Genomic DNA, 17,277 nt, shown 5'->3' on the forward strand with positions numbered 1-17,277 from the left:
GATGTCCTCCAGCCTTCTCGCCAAACTTTAGATCGTAATTTGAAGTCAAGGTTCAAAAGAGATATTGGCCAATAAGAGGCACCATCCTCTGGGTCCTTCAGAATCAAAGAGATAGTAGCCTCCCGAACAGTCGATGGCAGCATCCCTGAGTCAAAAGAGTGACAATACATACCCATCAAAGGGTCCAACAACAAATCCTCAAGCTCCCGATAAAACTCACACCCACAGCCATTCCGGTCCCGGTGCTTTACCCGGCTGCAGCTCCTTCATGGCCTTTGAAACCTCTTCCCCTGAAAGGGGAGCATTAAGAGGCTCACACTGGCTTTCTGAGGCCTCAGGGAAGAGAATAAATGCTCCATATCCAGCAACACTTCACCAGACTTCAGAGACTTTATAATCTTGCATAGAATTCCCCAAATCCCTGTTTATCTCCTCGCTCCTCACAACCCTTTTCCCTCCCCCAAGCCACACAGAGGGAATTGTTCCAATGTCGGCCTTTTTCTTTGTCAAACAGGTCATGTATTTGCTCGGTTTATTCCCAAAGTCGTACATCTGCCTCGCAAACCTTTCTCGACCTGCTGCATCAATAGGGAATCCAAAGCCACTCTTGTCTCATTAACCTCCTTCAGCAATAGCTTATTCGAGATCTCTTTATAATTCTGCTCGGCCTTCGTGAAACAAACCCCCAGACATTGCTGGTTCTTCAGCATTCGAGCATAAACTTTACATGTCTCCCATAAAATGGAGGGGGGAAATACCAGGGGTCGAGTTAACCCAAAGGAAGAACTCAAACTCGTTCTTAAAATGCTTAGTAAATGAAGTATCTCTTATCAGAGAGGCAGCAAACCTCCACATTCTCGACCTGTGGTGAACTCTCTAGTAGAATTCCAGAGAAACAGGGGGATGGTCCACAATCGATGGTCACTACGGTGCAAGAGGACACTAGGTGTAGGATCGTCCTTGACATAGAATCATAGAATTTACAGTGCAGAAGGAGGCCATTCGGCCATTCGAGTCTGCACCGGCTCTTGGAGAAGAGCACCCTACCCAAGGTCAACACCTCCACACCCTATCCCCATAACCCAGCAACCCCACCCAACACTAAGGGCAATTTTGGACATTAAGGGCAATTTATCATGGCCAATCCACCTAACCTGCACATCTTTGGACTGTGGGAGGAAACCGGAGCACCCGGAGGAAACCCACGCACACACGGGGAGGACGTGCAGACTCCGCACAGACAGTGACCCAAGCCAGAATCGAACCTGGGACCCTGGAGCTGTGAAGCAATTATGCTATCCACTATGCTACCATGCATTACGATAGCATAAAAATGTTGTTGATTCTAGTATGACATTGATTAGGGCTATAAGAATGTAAAATCTCCACCCCTCAGGTGCAACGTTCTCCAAACATCCACAGAACCCACCTTCTCACAAGTAAAGGCCGATGCCCTAGCTTGCAGGGTTGGGCGGGGGGGGGGGGGGGGGGGGGGGGGGCTGTTCCTGGTAACCGGGAGTTTATCTTCCAGAGGATTTAAGTGGCAGTTGAAGTCGCCAACCATAAAAGACTTAGTTGAAGCTAACTCTGCAAAATGCACAAAGGCCTTAGTAATGAACTCCGGAGAGTAATTCAGGGATCCATAAACATTCATTATTGAAGCAACATCACCATGCACTGAACCTCTAATGATCACATATCTATCTCCTTTGTCCTTGGTGCAGGTTTCAACCTTAAAAGGGATATTTTTATTAATAAGGATTGCCACATCCCTGCTCCTTGATGAAAAGGAGATGAAAAAACCTGCCCCGCCCAATCCCGCCTCAATTTAAAGTGTTCCTCATCATCCAGATGAGTTTCCTGCAAAAAAGCTATGTCGACTTTCTCCTTAAGAAAGGAGAGGACAACCATAGATTTGAGCCAGGGAAGTGGGATTGGAAATTTTCGGAGATGGGATTGGAAAGGAATGAGGACACGAAAAGATTTATTTCTTGGGGGTCGTTTTGCGGGATTGAAGGAGCTGGTTGCGAAGTATGGGCTGGAGCAAGGGGAAATATTTAGATATATGCAGATTCGAGACTGCCAGAAAGTAGATACAGAGTTTCCCAGTAGAACCAGCTTCCAGATTGCTGGAGGAGGTGCTGACGGCAGGGAGACTGGGGAAGGGATAGTATTGGTGGTTTACGGGGATATTTTGGAGGAGGAGAAGGCGCCTTGTGTATTGATGTTTGCCCTATGTATTGTTCTCATGGATGGAATGATCTATCTGAACTGTACACAGAACAATACTTTTCACTGTATCTCGGTACACGTGACAATAAACAAATCCAATCCTCACCATTGAGGTGATGGTATTTCTAATCAGTAAGGCTACTCCACCCCCTCTGCCATATTCTCCGTCCCTCCTGTAAACTTTATAACCGGTATATTTGTCCAGTCCAGACCATCCTGCTACTTGTTTTTGGAACTGTATTGAGTTCCCGAGGCCGTCCCCTCCCCCTCCATTTATTAGTTTAAAGTCCTTCTGACCTCCCTATTTATCCTTTCCACGAGGACACTGGTCCCAGATCGGTTCAGGTGGCGACTGTCCCAACGGTACAGATCCCTCCTGTCCCAATACTGATGCCAGTGCCCCATGAAATGGAACCCCTCGTTTCCGCACCACTCCTTTAGCCAAGTGTTTACTTCTGTAATTTTCTCATCCCTGTGCCAAATTTGTACGTGACTCGAGTAATAATCCAGAGATTATAACCCTTGAGAACCTGTTCTTTAATTTTGTGCCTCATTCCTGATATTCCCAAACAGGTCCTCTTTCCTAGTCTTGCCGATGTTGTTTGTCCCAATGTGGACCACAGCAACTGGATCCTCCCCCTCCCTCTCCAATATCCTTTCAAGCCAGTTAGAGATGCCCCTCACCCTGGCACCGGGCAGGCAACATACCATGTGTGACTCTCGGTCCTGCTTCCAAAGGATGTTATCAGTTCCCCTAATTATAGAATCCCCGACAACTACCACTTCCTCCCCCCCTTGAATGGCCTCCTGTACCAGGGTGCAGTGGTCAGCTAGCTCATCCTTCCTACAGTCACTGCTCCGATACCCTGCCCCTCCGAGTCCGCTCCCTGGAGACTCGGCTGTGAATCCCCGAGATAAGGTTTTTGTCCTCACAGCTCCGACACTCCGTCCCTCCGAGTCCACTCCCTGGAGACTAGGTATGGGGAATAGGTATTGTAGTCGAGGTATTGGGGAATGAGAGGAAGGAATGTTCCATAGAAACAAGAATTCTCTGTTCTGAATTTCTGTCCTGTACTGAGTGTTGACTTTTGTAAACTCCTTTTACAGATATTGCAAGAGGAGGAATTACAGACACAAATCTCAATTATCACGTCTCGGTCTTACAGAGTCACTCAATACCTTGGGATCTGAGTATCATCGGACTTTGAACCTCGAAGGAGAAACGTTTGCCCGATCTGTCGGCATCAAAAGATTTTAAACATCAGTGTGACTGGAAAAGCACCGAGACACACACACCCGAGTGAGAGTGTTCCAGGGGACTGACTGTGGAAAGAGTCCAAGTCTCGGTCCTAGAGGAGCTCCCGCCGGTGGCCACTGTCTATGCCGATTTCGGGGGTTTCCCCGTTTTTTTGCTCCCCCCCCCCCCCCCCCACCTCCGATTTCTGGCAGCCTTTGGGGCTGTCCCGGGCGTCCAGCCGGGCCGGTTTCAGAACCGGCGAGGAACCCCACACGAGTGTCTGGCGGCCGGAGCTGAGGTGTCGGGCCCGGACGCACGCATTTGGAGCAACGGGGGCGGAGCCAAACTGAGGATGAGGCAGCAGGCCCGAAGCCAGGGCGCAATGTAGTGGAGATGTTCCACACCGGGTGGCTCCCGCCTAGAGTGTGTTTTTTTAAGAAGTCGGAAATCCGGTCCCAGGTGACGTTTTGAGGAATATTTTTAATAAATATTTTTGAAGACATTTTTTTTTTAGATTGAAGGAAGAAAAAGAAAAACAATAAGTCGTTAAAAGATAAAAAAGGGCTCTCCGTCCGGGCCTGGTCGGGAATGGCGCATCCTCGGGGTTGGCAGTGACTCACCCGGCGGCCTGTCCTCACTCTCCGGGTGTGGGGATGTCGGAGCCCCCCCCAGGTGTGGGGATGTCGGAGCCCCCCCCTCCGCTGTACCACGAGCGGCAGCGTCTGGAGCTCTGCGCCCTCCACACCCTCAACAACCTCCTGCAGCAGCCGCTCTTTACCCAGCAGCAGCTGGACGGGCTGAGCGGCCAGCTGGCTCCCGACTCACTGGTGAATCCACATCGCAGTTTGTTAGGAACTGGGAACTATGATGTCAACGTCCTCATGGCCGCCTTGCTAACTCAAGGTCTCGCTGCGATTTGGTGGGATAAACGCAAGTCGCTCAGCAGCTTGGTGCTGAGCCGGGTCCATGGCTTCATCCTCAACATTCCCTCCAACATGACGCTGGGCTTTGTCTCGCTCCCCATCCAGCGCAAGCACTGGGTGGCAGTCAGGCAAATCAACGGGGCCTACTACAACCTGGACTCCAAACTAAAGGCCCCGGTTCCAATCGGGAATGAAGAGGAACTGAGGAAGTTCCTGCAGGATCAGATCACCCAGGATCCCTGTGAGCTGCTGCTGGTGGTGCCGAGGGAGGTGGAGGAGGACGGAAGCTGGCTGCTCGCTCCCTGAACGCAAGACACGGGAGATCGGACAGCGGAAGCGGTGAGGGGGGAAAGTCTCGCCGCCGATGGCGGGCTGACTCAGACCTCCAGCTGTGACAGATTAAGCCAGCGTGCTGGGGAGGTGGAAAAAATAATTGGAAACTCTAAATTTATTTTTAAAAAGAATTTGAAATGTTTAAAAAGACAATATCAGCAGGACTGTTATTGAATCATTGCCTCTATCATTTCCTATATTGCTCCATCGTCACATAGTTTAAGTTCATTGACCTAACTGAAACAAACAGGAATGGGGTTTTAATACATAATATTATGCAATGTTGCTTGATGGTACAGTTAGAACTCAGCTCAATTCCTCGAGGTCACTCTCTCATTGGGAATATCACATCATTAAATAAAAGAATGACACCAATCACTGGGGGAAAAAAAAGATGCAAAAAGCAGCGGCGAAGGAGGAAACGTGGGTTCGCCGTCGAATGAGAGGACCAGCAAAAGCACTGACAAGATGGCAGATGCCGGACCGCAAGGTGGGGCCGCATTGCTTACGGTGGAACAGATGACCGAGGTGATGGCTGTGGAGCTGGAGAAGCAGTTTGCGAGGCACATGGAGGCTTTGAGGAAGGAGTTGGCGGTCGCACTGAGATCATTGGTGGAGGAGGCAATTGCCCCGGTGAGGGTAGCTGTGGCAAAAAGACATCGGCCGAGGTGAGCGAGCAGGACAAGAAGATGAAGGGAGTGGAGGAGGCCATGTCGCAGCACAGCGACCAGCTCACCTCGATGTGGGACGATATGCGGAGGGTGGTGGAGGCTAACAGAGGACTCCGAGCAAATCTGAGAAATGTGGGCTTGCCCGAAGGGACAGAGGGCTCAAGGCCAACAGAGTACTTTGCTAAGGTGCTGGCAGAGTTGATGGGGGAGAGTGAGAACCCCTCCCGGTTTGAGCTGGACCGAGCTCATCGGTCGTTAAGGCCAAAGCCCAAAGTAAATGAACCGCCAGGAGCAGTAATTATCTGCTTCCATGAATACCACATGAAGGAGAAGGTGTTAAGCTGGGCGAAGCAGAAGCGCGAGGTGCAGTGGGATGGTGTGGAGTTTGGGTTTACCAGACTTGATGGTGGAGTTGGCAAAGAGACGAGCACCATTCGGCCGAGTAAAGGCAACATTTACAACAAGGGGGTGCGACTTGGTGTGGTATACCCGGCGAAGCGGAGGGTGACGTATAACAGTGGAGGTGGTTGAGGCGTTCGTGCAGGCAGAAGGCTTGGGACAGACGTGAGGAGCGGAGCTGGAAGAGACTGTGGTTGGGGAGCTGGAAAATGTATAAATGCTATAACTTTCTTTTCATTGTCGTGTATTGTAATTTTCTTTTCTTCACATTGTTTCAGAGTTTTTATTGTTTGGGTTCATTGGCATTCTGTGTTGCGATGGTTATATGTTATTTCAATGAATTGTATGGGATGGATTGTTGTTTATCTCTGGGGCTGGGTGGGAGGTGACAGTATACCTTGGGGGGAGGAACCTGTGCAAGCTAACTAAAGTTGGCTAGTGAACGGAGGTGAGGTGAGAGGAGGGCTGCGGACATTGGAGCCTGGTTGGCAGGTTTTGATGGGCCTACGAGCCGAGCAAGGGGGGGATCAATACAGGGAGACTTTTTTTCGAGAGGAAGTGCGGGGGGGGGGGGGGGGTTCGATGTTAATAATGGATAGGGGTGGGTAAGGCTCATGGGGCAGGGCCCGGTGGTATGATGATGGTGGTTAAGAGGGGGGGGGAGTGAGAGACCCTCAGTTAGGATAGTCATGTGGAACGTGAGGGGGTTGGGAGGTCCAGTCAAGAGGTCAAGGGTGCTTGCGCATCTTAAAGGTTTGAAAGCTGATGTAGCAATGCTGCAGAAGACTCACTTGAGGGTGAAGGACCAGGTGAGACTTAAAAAGAGCTGGGTTAGTCAGATGTTTCACTCTGGATTTGACGGAAGGGCTCGAGGGATAGCGGTAATGGTCAGCAAAAGAGTACGCTTCCAGATGGAGAAGGTGGTTGCAGATCAGGGAGGTAGGTATGTGATTGTGACAGGGGCACTGGAGGGGAGGTTAGTGGCACTAGTAAGTGTATACGGTCCCAATTGGGACGATGTGGCATTCGCAAAGAAGGTGTTTGGGGCTGTCCCTGACTTGGACACACACGAACTGAGTGGGATTGGAACTTGGTGCAGGAGCCAAGGTTAGACAGGTCACGGCTGCGCTCTCTGGTCCCATCAGGGGGGGGGGGGGGGGTGAAGGCGTTGGCTGGGCTAATGGTGGAAATGGGAGGGGTGGACCCGTGGAGGTTTCTGTGAGAATTTACGTTCCTTTTGCCCTCAGTCTGGTCTCAGTAATAGTACAGTACAACTGGAACGGTCGGTCATATAAGGGCCTGCACAGGGTTGGGGCTTGTAATAAGCCCTGTTTTAAGAGACGGAAGGCTTCGAGGGCCTCGGTGGCGAGAGTAAAAGTCCATTCCTTGCTGGTGTAAGGCTTAGTATAGACAGCGATGTTTGGTATCCACTGCCCGCAATAATTTACCATGCCCAGCCAGTGACGGACCTCCTTGGCTGTGGTAGGGGCGGGGAGTTGGCACATAGGTTCAATTTAACTGGTTTCGAGACTTCTTTCTGTGGCTGTGAGTAGGATTCCCAGGAACTTGACTTTTGTCTGGGCCACCAGTACCTGGGATTGTGAAACAACATAGCCCAGTGAGGATAGGTGATTTAATAATTGTATCACATCTTCCCTGTTACTGGGCTCATCGGGGCTGACTATCAACAGGTCATCTACGTACTGTACGAGAGTGGAACCATGTTTCAAACTCAGAGTCTGGAGTTGAGTCTGCAGACATCTGGAGAAAAGAATGGGTGAGTTAACAAATCCCTGTGGAAGTCGGGTCCAGGTATACTGCTGTCCATTGTAGGTGAAGGAAAACAAATACTGGCTTTCAAGCGCGAGTGGGAGAGCAATGAAAGCGTGTTGGAGGTTGACTATGGCGAAGACCCGGGCTCAGGCTGGGATTTGAGCCAGTATGTGGGCGGGATTAGGGACGAGGGCATGTAATGGCTGCGCGATGGCATTAATTGAACGCAAGTCCTGTACTAGCCGGTACTGGTCCGGTTTGCCTGGTTTGGACACCGCAAAGTATGGGTGTGTTACATTTTGATAGGCACGGGACCAGGATCCCCTGTTGCAACAGTCCTTGGGTTAATCTGGCTATAGACGGGATGGCTTGGGGTTTCAGGGGCTTTGTCGAATGGAGGGCGGAGTCACATGGTCCTTAATGGGTGTAACCTCCGCCTGTCCCACCTGTGACGGGTGATCCCCCCAAACCTGAGGGTTAACATATTCCAAAACGTCGCGCCCCAGATGATGCTGGAGTCGGGTGTTAACCGTCTCGGGCCTCGGAGTACCGTATGGAAGTGCCGTCTGGCAGTACCTGGAGTGCATATTCTGTCAGATCCGATTGGTCCACCGCCCTCCTTACCATAAGCCCCAGATCCTTGGCATGGTATGGGTTGTGGACCTGGCGTGTAATATGGGGGGCCACGGAGGCGGATTGTTGCCATAAATGTGGTGGTATTGTAACAAAGTCGGCTGTACCTTCTTGTCCCGTGACTGTGGCTGTAATCGTGATTGGCCATCCGGTCCCAACTAACGACCGATATTTGTCCTCTAATTCCCGGCTCTGTCCGGTTCTGTCATAAGCCAGGGTAACGTGGGACAGCGAATGTTCTATGTCCAACGTCCACCACTGGGGTGTAGTAGAGACATAACACTGTTGTCTCGGCCTCCATGATTGAACCATTACCCCCTTGTCCCCGCATTCCAGCCGCAGCTGGAAGATACACAGTAGATCTCGGGCCAGCAAATTGCAGTCCAATCCGGTGGTGACCACAAATTGATGATCTGTCGACTCATTCTCATAAGTTGCCTTCACCGGTTCTGAAATGGGATACTGACGCACCTGGCCTTGGAACCCCGACAAATGCTGGGTGTGGTCGGATAGTGGTAGCTGGAGTTCCGATTGCACCGAAGACATGGCTGCTCCGGTGTCGATCATAGATGGGTAATGTTGATCTCCTATCTGCAGAGAAACGATGGGTTCTCTGTCCGAATGGAGAGTCCGTATGACTAAATTGGCTCGCCAGAGTCTTGTGATGGGAAGGGGTTTGTTTGGGAGAAGTCGGTGTACCTCGTCTGCCCTCCCTTGGTGGGTACCCCCTCCTTTGCGTCGGGTATCCTCCTCCTGCCACCTGTCTTCTAAATGGACATTCCTGATGCCAGTGATCTGCGTGGCCACAGTTGAAACATGAATTATTCCCTCTATATCCCGGCCTTCTTCCGGTGGACCTATGGCCCCGCAGAGGGAGTGGCAGTTGCAAGATTGCTGGTGCATACGGCGGGCCGTGGAGAGGGGCTGAAGATCCATTTGGGTGGGTTTGATATCCTCCCCCGTGTTGATCCACCCACCCGAGGTCACAATATTGGGGTTCCAGCTGGTAAGCCACCGTACCTGCGCTCGGTTCGGGTCTCGGATCATCCTTTTTCATTACATACTCTCTTTTTTTGTAACTGGGCCCCCTTCTTGGCCTCCGCCCTCCTTCCAGTAAAATCTAACTTCCTGGGCCATCTGGGAAGGGTCGTTCTCTGTCCAATTCATGTTATTCCATTTCACAGCGGTGGCCACGGAAGGTGGTAGGCAATGCATTAACATAGCACAATATTGAGGGGAATTCTGACCATTTTGATACGGTAAGTTGCCTGATTGCCCATGGTAGATTTCATTAAAGCGTTCCAGAAATTCCTCTGGCTCCTCAGTCTTTTTGGGTTTGATATCTAGGATGGCAGAGATGTTTATGGGCTTTTGAAACGTGGCACTTAGTGCATTCAGGATTTGTGCCCGTCTATCATCGTCCAGGGCATGGGCCTGTTGAAATGCCGCGTGGTCGGCATAATCCAAATGGTTGAGATGACTGCGGCTGGGGTTAAGACCTGTTGGACTAGGGCCCAGAGGTCCCTAGGGTCTGCTTGGTAAACTGAGATGGTGGTTCTCAGATAGTCCACAAAAGCATCATGGAATTTCTTCCTGTCTGGGATTGCAGCTAGAATAGCCACCATCTCACTGGGTCTCCACGGAAAGTAAACATCGATCGTGGGCTGAGCTGCCGCTGTAGCGACATCAGGGTTGGGCATTTTCCTGATCGGTAACTGTCTCGGAGTCTCGCTAGGGGGTGTCAAAGATGGTGTAGGTAGGGGAGATTCCTCTTCAGAAGCATCTGAGTCCTCCCCTTCCGATATGGGGGGCTCCGGTTCTTCAGAACCGTCCCGGTCCTCGTCACGTGGTAACAGAATTTTCTGTCCTGTCATCTTGGCCTTAAAGGATCTAGGTCGTAGGCGTAATTGTTTCCGGATGGTCTCAAGATGCCTTTTTCATAGTCCGAGATCGGGTCCTCCACCCAACTGGGCTTGTATAACGGGGTTTCCCTTTTCTAACGGGTGTCGGGGGTGAGGAAGTAGGACCTGAGCTATCAATTGAAGGAGCTGGCAGCGGTGCCTCCGGAGCTACTAGACGATCGGCCAGAGGGGGAGGGATAATCGTCTGGGCCTGTGAGACTGAGTCTAAAGGGACTGGAGTGGCCAACATGAATTGAATCTGGGGAACAGCGACTGGATATAAATTATGATACCCTGGTGGCGCTGGAGGTGGTGAAGGCAATGCCTCTAGTGCCGTCGGGACCCTACCGGACATGGTCCAATTCTCTAGGTCGTCATTTACCTCTGTCAATGCAAGGCCAGCCATTGAACTACGTAGTCCACTCTTCTCACTCGAGTCTGCCCTTTTAGGTATCTCCCTTTCCTTCTGTGATGGGGCTGGTTTAGCACACTGGGCTAAATCGCTGGCTTTTAAAACAGACCAAGGCAGGTCAGCAGCACGGTTCAATTCCCATACCAGCCTCCCCGAACAGGCACCAGAATGTGGCGACTATGGGCCTTTCACAATAACTTCATTTGAAGCCTACTTGTGACAATAAGCGATTTTCATTTCATTTTCTGTGCGCGTTTTTTGAATGCATACTCCTTTTTCAGGATTTCCAGAGTCTTCTGGTTCCCCCTTCACTAATTGATATTGCCATTTTAGGGGCATTTTCTTGCCAATTTGATAACAGGGTATTATCTTTCTCCTCTTGGCAATATTGCCTCCATAATCCATTTAACTCTTTGGCCTTCATTCCCTATTCATTTTCCAGATTTTCTCCTGAATTTTCTTAACGATTTCCAAATCTTTGGTTCCCCCTAGTGGCCATTCATCTCCCAATTTCTTATTTAGAGCTGCGGAAAACTGCCTAAAGTCCCTTCCTTGGTCTGGGTATTTACCACATGATGCTTGTAACGGACTACCTGGGTGTTATCTAAACAATTCCCCCTAATCTCGAACTATTCCTCAGACTGCGTTGTTCGCCACTACAGTCCAAGAATGCAATTTAACTTAATCAATTCTAGTTTTCAACACACACGGAATTGAATTATCCCTGATATTCCCTCAGTTCTCTAATCGGCTTTTAACTGAACTATCACTAGGATATTCCCTCAGTTTCTAACTGAATTATCGCTAGGATATTCCCTCGGGTTCTCATCGACCCTCAGTCGTACCTACATCGACTGAAATTTAATTTTTCTAATCCGCCAGACTGACCTTTGATCTCATCGAGACGATCTTACCTGACCATGGGCGAGTGATCAAACTTTTATCAGACTATGAGACAGAGGAAAACCGACATGGTCATTTTCCAACCACTCACATCGTGGGCCCATTTCCTCTCCGTCCAAGACTAGTTTAGTTCTGATTTCGCAGATGACCGGTGATCATCTGTTGAGATCCCACTTCTGACACCAAATGAGAATTTTTGCCCTCAGTCTGGTCTCAGTAAATAGACGAGTCGGATTGTAGGTAAAACAATTTACTTTATTTGTGCAGCTTGCAAGCTGACTCACTCTGCCAGAGTCTTGTCGAATCCCCAGAGTGAGTGAGGTATAGAACAAAGACTTTGTCTCATATACATTGGTATAAAAAAATGAGGTTACACACACGACCAAATAAGGTAACTTGGCAATTGTAGGGTTTCCCATAGGTTCTCTAACATTCCTTAACCTAGCCATATAAGGTAATCTTAGCAATTACTGGTCCCAATAGGCTACCTTCACATTCCTTTTGCCTGAGGCCCCTGTGATCACCCATCCCCCTCACCATAATACTCCTGACTTGGCCTAGCTACCCACCATGCTTCAGTGCCATCCCCTTTTGTTCATTTCCTCATTTGTTCTTTGTTTGGTGCATACATAATGGACCGAATGGCCTCCTTCTGCGCTGTATGGTTCTAACTCAGTAATTCAATTAACAGGGACTCCACGTTGCTGCCTGTGCCACTGATGAAAGGCCTGGCTCAGCAGCTCATTGTCTGTGTCTCTGATTAATGTGCTCAAGTCAGCAAAACCCATCATGCCCCTTACTTTAGTTTGTGATGCTCCATCTAGTTAACATAATACATATTTTCACACACAATATCCATATATTGTAGGTATCTCTGCATTAACACACTCTAACAGATCAGAGACAAATGTATTTATTTTAGATCTACCTGTCGTGGGGGAAGAACACTATTTACTATCAAGGATAAAATAAATGTCCTTCATCGGCTTTTGTGAATCATTTCAGTGGAAATGTGCTCTCCCAGGGTCAATGAGCATCAGCCCACTGGAAGCAAAGTCGTGAGACCGGCCAGAAAAGACCCACTGTACAGAACCTTGGTTAGACCACAGTTGGAGTACTGTGTGCAGTTTTACTCCCCTTACCTTCGTAAAGATATTATTTCCACAGAGCGAGGGCAATGAAGGTTCACCAGACTTGTTCCAGGGATGGCAGGACTGTCCTATGAAGAGAGTTTGGGGAAACTGGGCCTGTATTTTCTACAGTTTCGTAGAATGAGAGGTGACCATAAGACATAGGAGCAGAATTAGGCCACTCAGCCCATCGAATCTGCTCCGCCATTCAATCATGGCTGAGGTGATCTCATAGAAACTTATAAAATACTGAAAGGAATAGACAGGGTGGGTGCAGGTGAGATGCTTCCCCTGGTTGGGGAGTCTGGAACCAGGGGACACAATTTCAAAATAAGGGGGAAGCCACTTAGGACCGGTCTCGTAGGAGACATTTCTTTACTCAGAGGGTTGTGAATCTTTGGAATCCTCTACCCCAGAGGGCTGTGGGAGCTCAGTCACTGAGTGGGAAAAGATCTGGGAAATGGAGAACAACGTGGGAAAATGTGAAATTGTCCATGTTGGCAGAAAGAATAAAAAAGCTTATTATCTAAATGGTGAGAGATTGCAGAGCTCTGAGATTCAGAGGGTATCTGGGTGTCCAAGAGCATGAATCACAAAAGGCGAGTATTCAGGTACAGCAAGTAATTAGGAAAGCTAATAGAATGTTATTGTTTATTGTGGGGGAATTGAATACAAAAGTAGGGAGGTTATGCTTCAGTTATATAGAATATTGCTGCATCCTTTGAAAAAAATCAAGAGGTTTGTCCTTAAACCCGCTGTGGTTAGTATTCAAATGCCTTTGTTGTTTTGAGGGTTTTAAACTTTCATTCGCCAGTATTTCACTTTGCATCCTGAATTGCATTGGCACAATTAACCACAGCCGGTTTGAGACCCTCTGGGTGAAAACTTTCTTCCTCATTTCCATGTCCTCTTGTTATTGACACTTCAACTAATGAGAGCAGCTGCTTTCTATCCACCGTCACTGAGCCTCAATTTTATACACGTCGATCAGGTCCCTCTCAGCCTTCTGTGCTCTAGAAAACAACCCGAGCTTATCCAGACTCTCTGCATAGGTAAAATATTCCATCCCAGGCAACAGCCTTTAATAATCTTTATTAGTGTCACAAGTAGGTTTACATTATCATTGCAAATAAGTCACTGTGAAAATCCCCCAGTCACACACTCTGGTGCCTGTTCGGGTACACTGAGGGAGAATTCAGAATGGCCAATTCACCCAACACCACGTCTTTCAGGACTTGTGGGGGGAAACCGGAGGAAACCCACGCAGATACAGGGAGAACGTGCAGACTCCGCACAGACAAAGACCCAAGCCAGGAATCGAACCCGGGTTCCTGGAGCTGTGAAGCAACAGTGCTAACCACTGTGCTGCCTGGTGAATTTCCACTGCACCTCTCCAGTGCAATTACATCCTTCCTATTGTGCGGTGACCAGAACTGCACACAGTATTCCAGCTATTACTTAACCAAAGTCCGGTACATCGCCAACATAATCTCCCTGCTCATATAACCTATGCCACGTCTGATAAAGGCAAGTGGGCCGTATGTCTTCTGAACTACCCCATTAACCTATCCTGCTGCCTTCAGGGATTTGTGGACATGCACCCCAAGATCCCTCTGTTCCTCCGAGCTTCCTCGTCTCCTGCTATTCATTGACAGCTCCCTTGTTGTGTTACTCCCTCCAAAGTGCATCACCTCGCACTTGTCAGGGTTAAATTCCATCTGCCATTGATCTGCCCAATGTGTCTTTATCCTCCTGCAACTTGACCTCCTTCTTCATCGTCAACCACGCGACCAATCTTCATGACATCTACAAACTTATTTGTCATCACTGCACATTTTCTTCTGTATTGTGTATAGAGCACAAACAATGAGGGTCCCAGCACTGTTTGCTGTGGTACGCCACTAGACACAGGCCTCCAGTCACACAGCCTTCTACCTCCACTGTCTGTCTCCTATCACAAAGACAATTTTGGATTCAATTTGCCACATTACCCTGTATCCCATGTGCTTTTACTGTCTTTATCAGCCTACCATGCGGGACCTTGTCAAAGCTTTGCTGGAATTCATATGAACTACATCAACTACACTTCCCTCATCTGCACACCTGGTCACCTCCTCAGAAAATTCAATCAAATTTGTTATCCATGACCTCCCTGTGACAAAGCCATGCTGACTATCCTGATCAAACTTTGCCTCTCCAAGTGGAGATAGATTCCGTTCTTCAGAATTTTACCCAATAGTTTCCCTACTTCACTGGTCTGTAATACTGGAAGTCTGCAGAGGGATTTGGAAAGGTTAAGTGAATGGGCCAGGGCCTGGCAGATGGAATACGATCGTGCTAGTGGCCAGATGATGCCATCGTAAAATTCACCGGCGTTTACGACGGCGTCAACACTTAGCCTCATTATCGGAGAATCCCGCCCCCCCATGTCAAACTGCTCAAGAACCTCACACTCCCTCTGACTGAATTCTTCACCCACATCTTCCTTCTCCAAAGGGATGACAGATCTGAAGTACTCACTTTACATCCTACCATTGTCATCCGACTCGATGCACAGATTACACCCTCGGTCCCCAATAGGTCCTGTCCCCTCCCTGGTTATCCGCTTCCCCTTGATATAATTATGGAATATTTTGTAAAATGTGAAATGAAAATTGCCAAAGTCTCGGAGGACCATATTCTGGGAGCGAGCTGACTGGTGGTGATTTAATTTGAGGGTCACCACACCTCAGATGAGGGGTAATGTTGAGAAGGCGGGGCCTTCCTGAATAACCTCAGCCGGTACAGGAGTTGAAGCCGCGCTGCTGGCGTCGCTCTGCATCATGAACCAGCCATCTAGCCAACTGAGCTAACTGACCCCTGGTATAGATTTAATAATTCCTGAAATATTAGCTATTCCCTGTCTCCCATGTAGTTTCCCAGTCCACCTCAAGACAACTTGCCCCTCATACCCTGTTAGTTTTCTTCTCGATAAAGAAAAGAAAAGAACCATGTAACCACCATAGCCCACCTGCATAGCAACGTGGCTGCTTTGGAGGGGGGAAGGTTCCAAACAGAAATGCAAACTAAATATTTTCTTACTTTAAATGCACTTTCACTCTGTGATCTTTGTGAAATTTGAAACCAGGTAATTGCAACAAGGCTCAAAGAACATCAGCCCACTGGAAGCAAAGTTGTGAGACCGGCCAGTACAGCAGAAAGAAACATTCCGACCCTCCCCATTGACCACTGTCAGAATGAACAAAATGCAGCCCCGAATGTAACCGAGAACAGAAACAATAACAGAATCCAACCCCTGTGATCAATTGTGAACTTGATGTCTCAGCACAATGAATTACAAAATCCCTTTCGACTTTGAGCTCTTGTGAATGGCCTCTGCCCAGTATGAACGCGCTGGTGTCCCTGCAGCTGGGATGGATCACCGAATGCCGTCCCCTATTCAGAGCAAGAGAATGGCTTCTCCCCGGTGCGGGCTCGCTGGTGCACCCGTAGGTTGGACAAGCGACTGAATCCCTTCCCACACTGAGAGCAGCTGAATGGCCTCTCCCCAGTGTGAACTCGCTGGTGTGTCTGTAGGTTGGATAACTGAGTGAATCCCTTCCCACACTGAGAGCAGGTGAATGGCCTCTCCCCAGTGTGAACTCGCCGGTGTGTCCGCAGGGTAGATGGATCACTGAATCCCTTCCCACACTGAACGCAGGTAAATGGCCTCTCCCCAGTGTGAACTCGCTTATGTACCTGCAGGTTGGATAAGTTAATGAATCCCTTCCCACACTGAGAGCAGGTGAATGGCCTCTCCCCAGTGTGAACTCGCTGGTGTGTCTGTAGGCTGCTTGACTGAGCGAATCCCATCCCACACTGAGAGCAAGTAAATGGCTTCTCCCCAGTGTGAACCCTCTGATGTCTCTGCAGGCTTGATAATTGAGTGAATCCCTTCCTACACTGAGAGCAGGTGAATGGCTTCTCCCCAGTGTGAACTCGCTGGTGTGTTTGCAGGGTGGATAACTGAGTAAAGCCCTTCCCACACTGAGAGCAGGCAAATGGCCTCTCCCCAGTGTGAACTCGCTGATGTCTCTGCAGGCTGGATGGCTGAATATATCTCTTCCCACATTGAGAGCAGGCGAATGGCCTCTCCCCAGTGTGAACTCGCTGATGTGTCTGCAGGGTGGTTGAATCACTGAATCCTTTACCACACTGAGAGCAGGTGAACAGCCTTTCCCCTGTATGAACGCGCATGTGTGACTGCAAGTGGGACATGCAAGTGAACCCCTTCTCACAGCGAGAGCAAGTGAATGGTCTATCCCCAGTGTGACTGCGTCGATGAGCTTCCAGCACAGATGGGGCTCTGTATCCCTTCCCACAGTCCACACATTTCCATGGTTTCTTCATGGTGACAATGTCCCATTGAGCCTGCTCAACCATTCAATGAGCTCATTTACCGATCTACCTCAGCACCATTTTCCCACACTATCCCCCATATCCCTCGATATCTTCAATATCGAGAAACGGATCAATCTTGATCTTGACCTTGAAAATACTTGATGACTGAGGCTCCACAGTCCTCTGAGGTAGAGAATTCCATCCTCAAGTGAAGAACTCCCTCCTCATCGCAGCTTTCTCTCTATTTTCCTGCCGGTTCCCCATAACCCTCGACTCCCTGGTCAATCAGAAATCGGTCCAACTCAGCGGTGAATATATTCAGTGACCCCCGACTCCACTGGTCCCTGTGG

The 17,277-nt window shown here is 49.2% G+C and overlaps 1 protein-coding gene and 1 pseudogene across 1 annotated transcript in view; one reads left to right on the forward strand and one right to left on the reverse strand.

Annotated features, from left to right (window-relative positions):
• Positions 1-3,656: 3,656 nt before the first annotated feature.
• Positions 3,657-6,032, forward strand: LOC140422446 (josephin-2 pseudogene; annotated as a pseudogene).
• Positions 6,033-11,684: 5,652 nt separating this feature from the next.
• Positions 11,685-17,277, reverse strand: part of LOC140422430 (uncharacterized) — a 94,594-nt gene continuing 89,001 nt past the window's right edge. Inside the window, exon 4 of the mRNA XM_072507446.1 lies at positions 11,685-16,760. Coding sequence (XP_072363547.1) covers positions 15,983-16,760 — 778 coding nt within the window. The 3' untranslated portion in view covers positions 11,685-15,982. The remainder of the gene's footprint in view (positions 16,761-17,277) is intronic.

This window comes from Scyliorhinus torazame, chromosome 5, assembly GCF_047496885.1.
Source record: "Scyliorhinus torazame isolate Kashiwa2021f chromosome 5, sScyTor2.1, whole genome shotgun sequence".
NCBI lineage: Eukaryota > Metazoa > Chordata > Chondrichthyes > Carcharhiniformes > Scyliorhinidae > Scyliorhinus > Scyliorhinus torazame.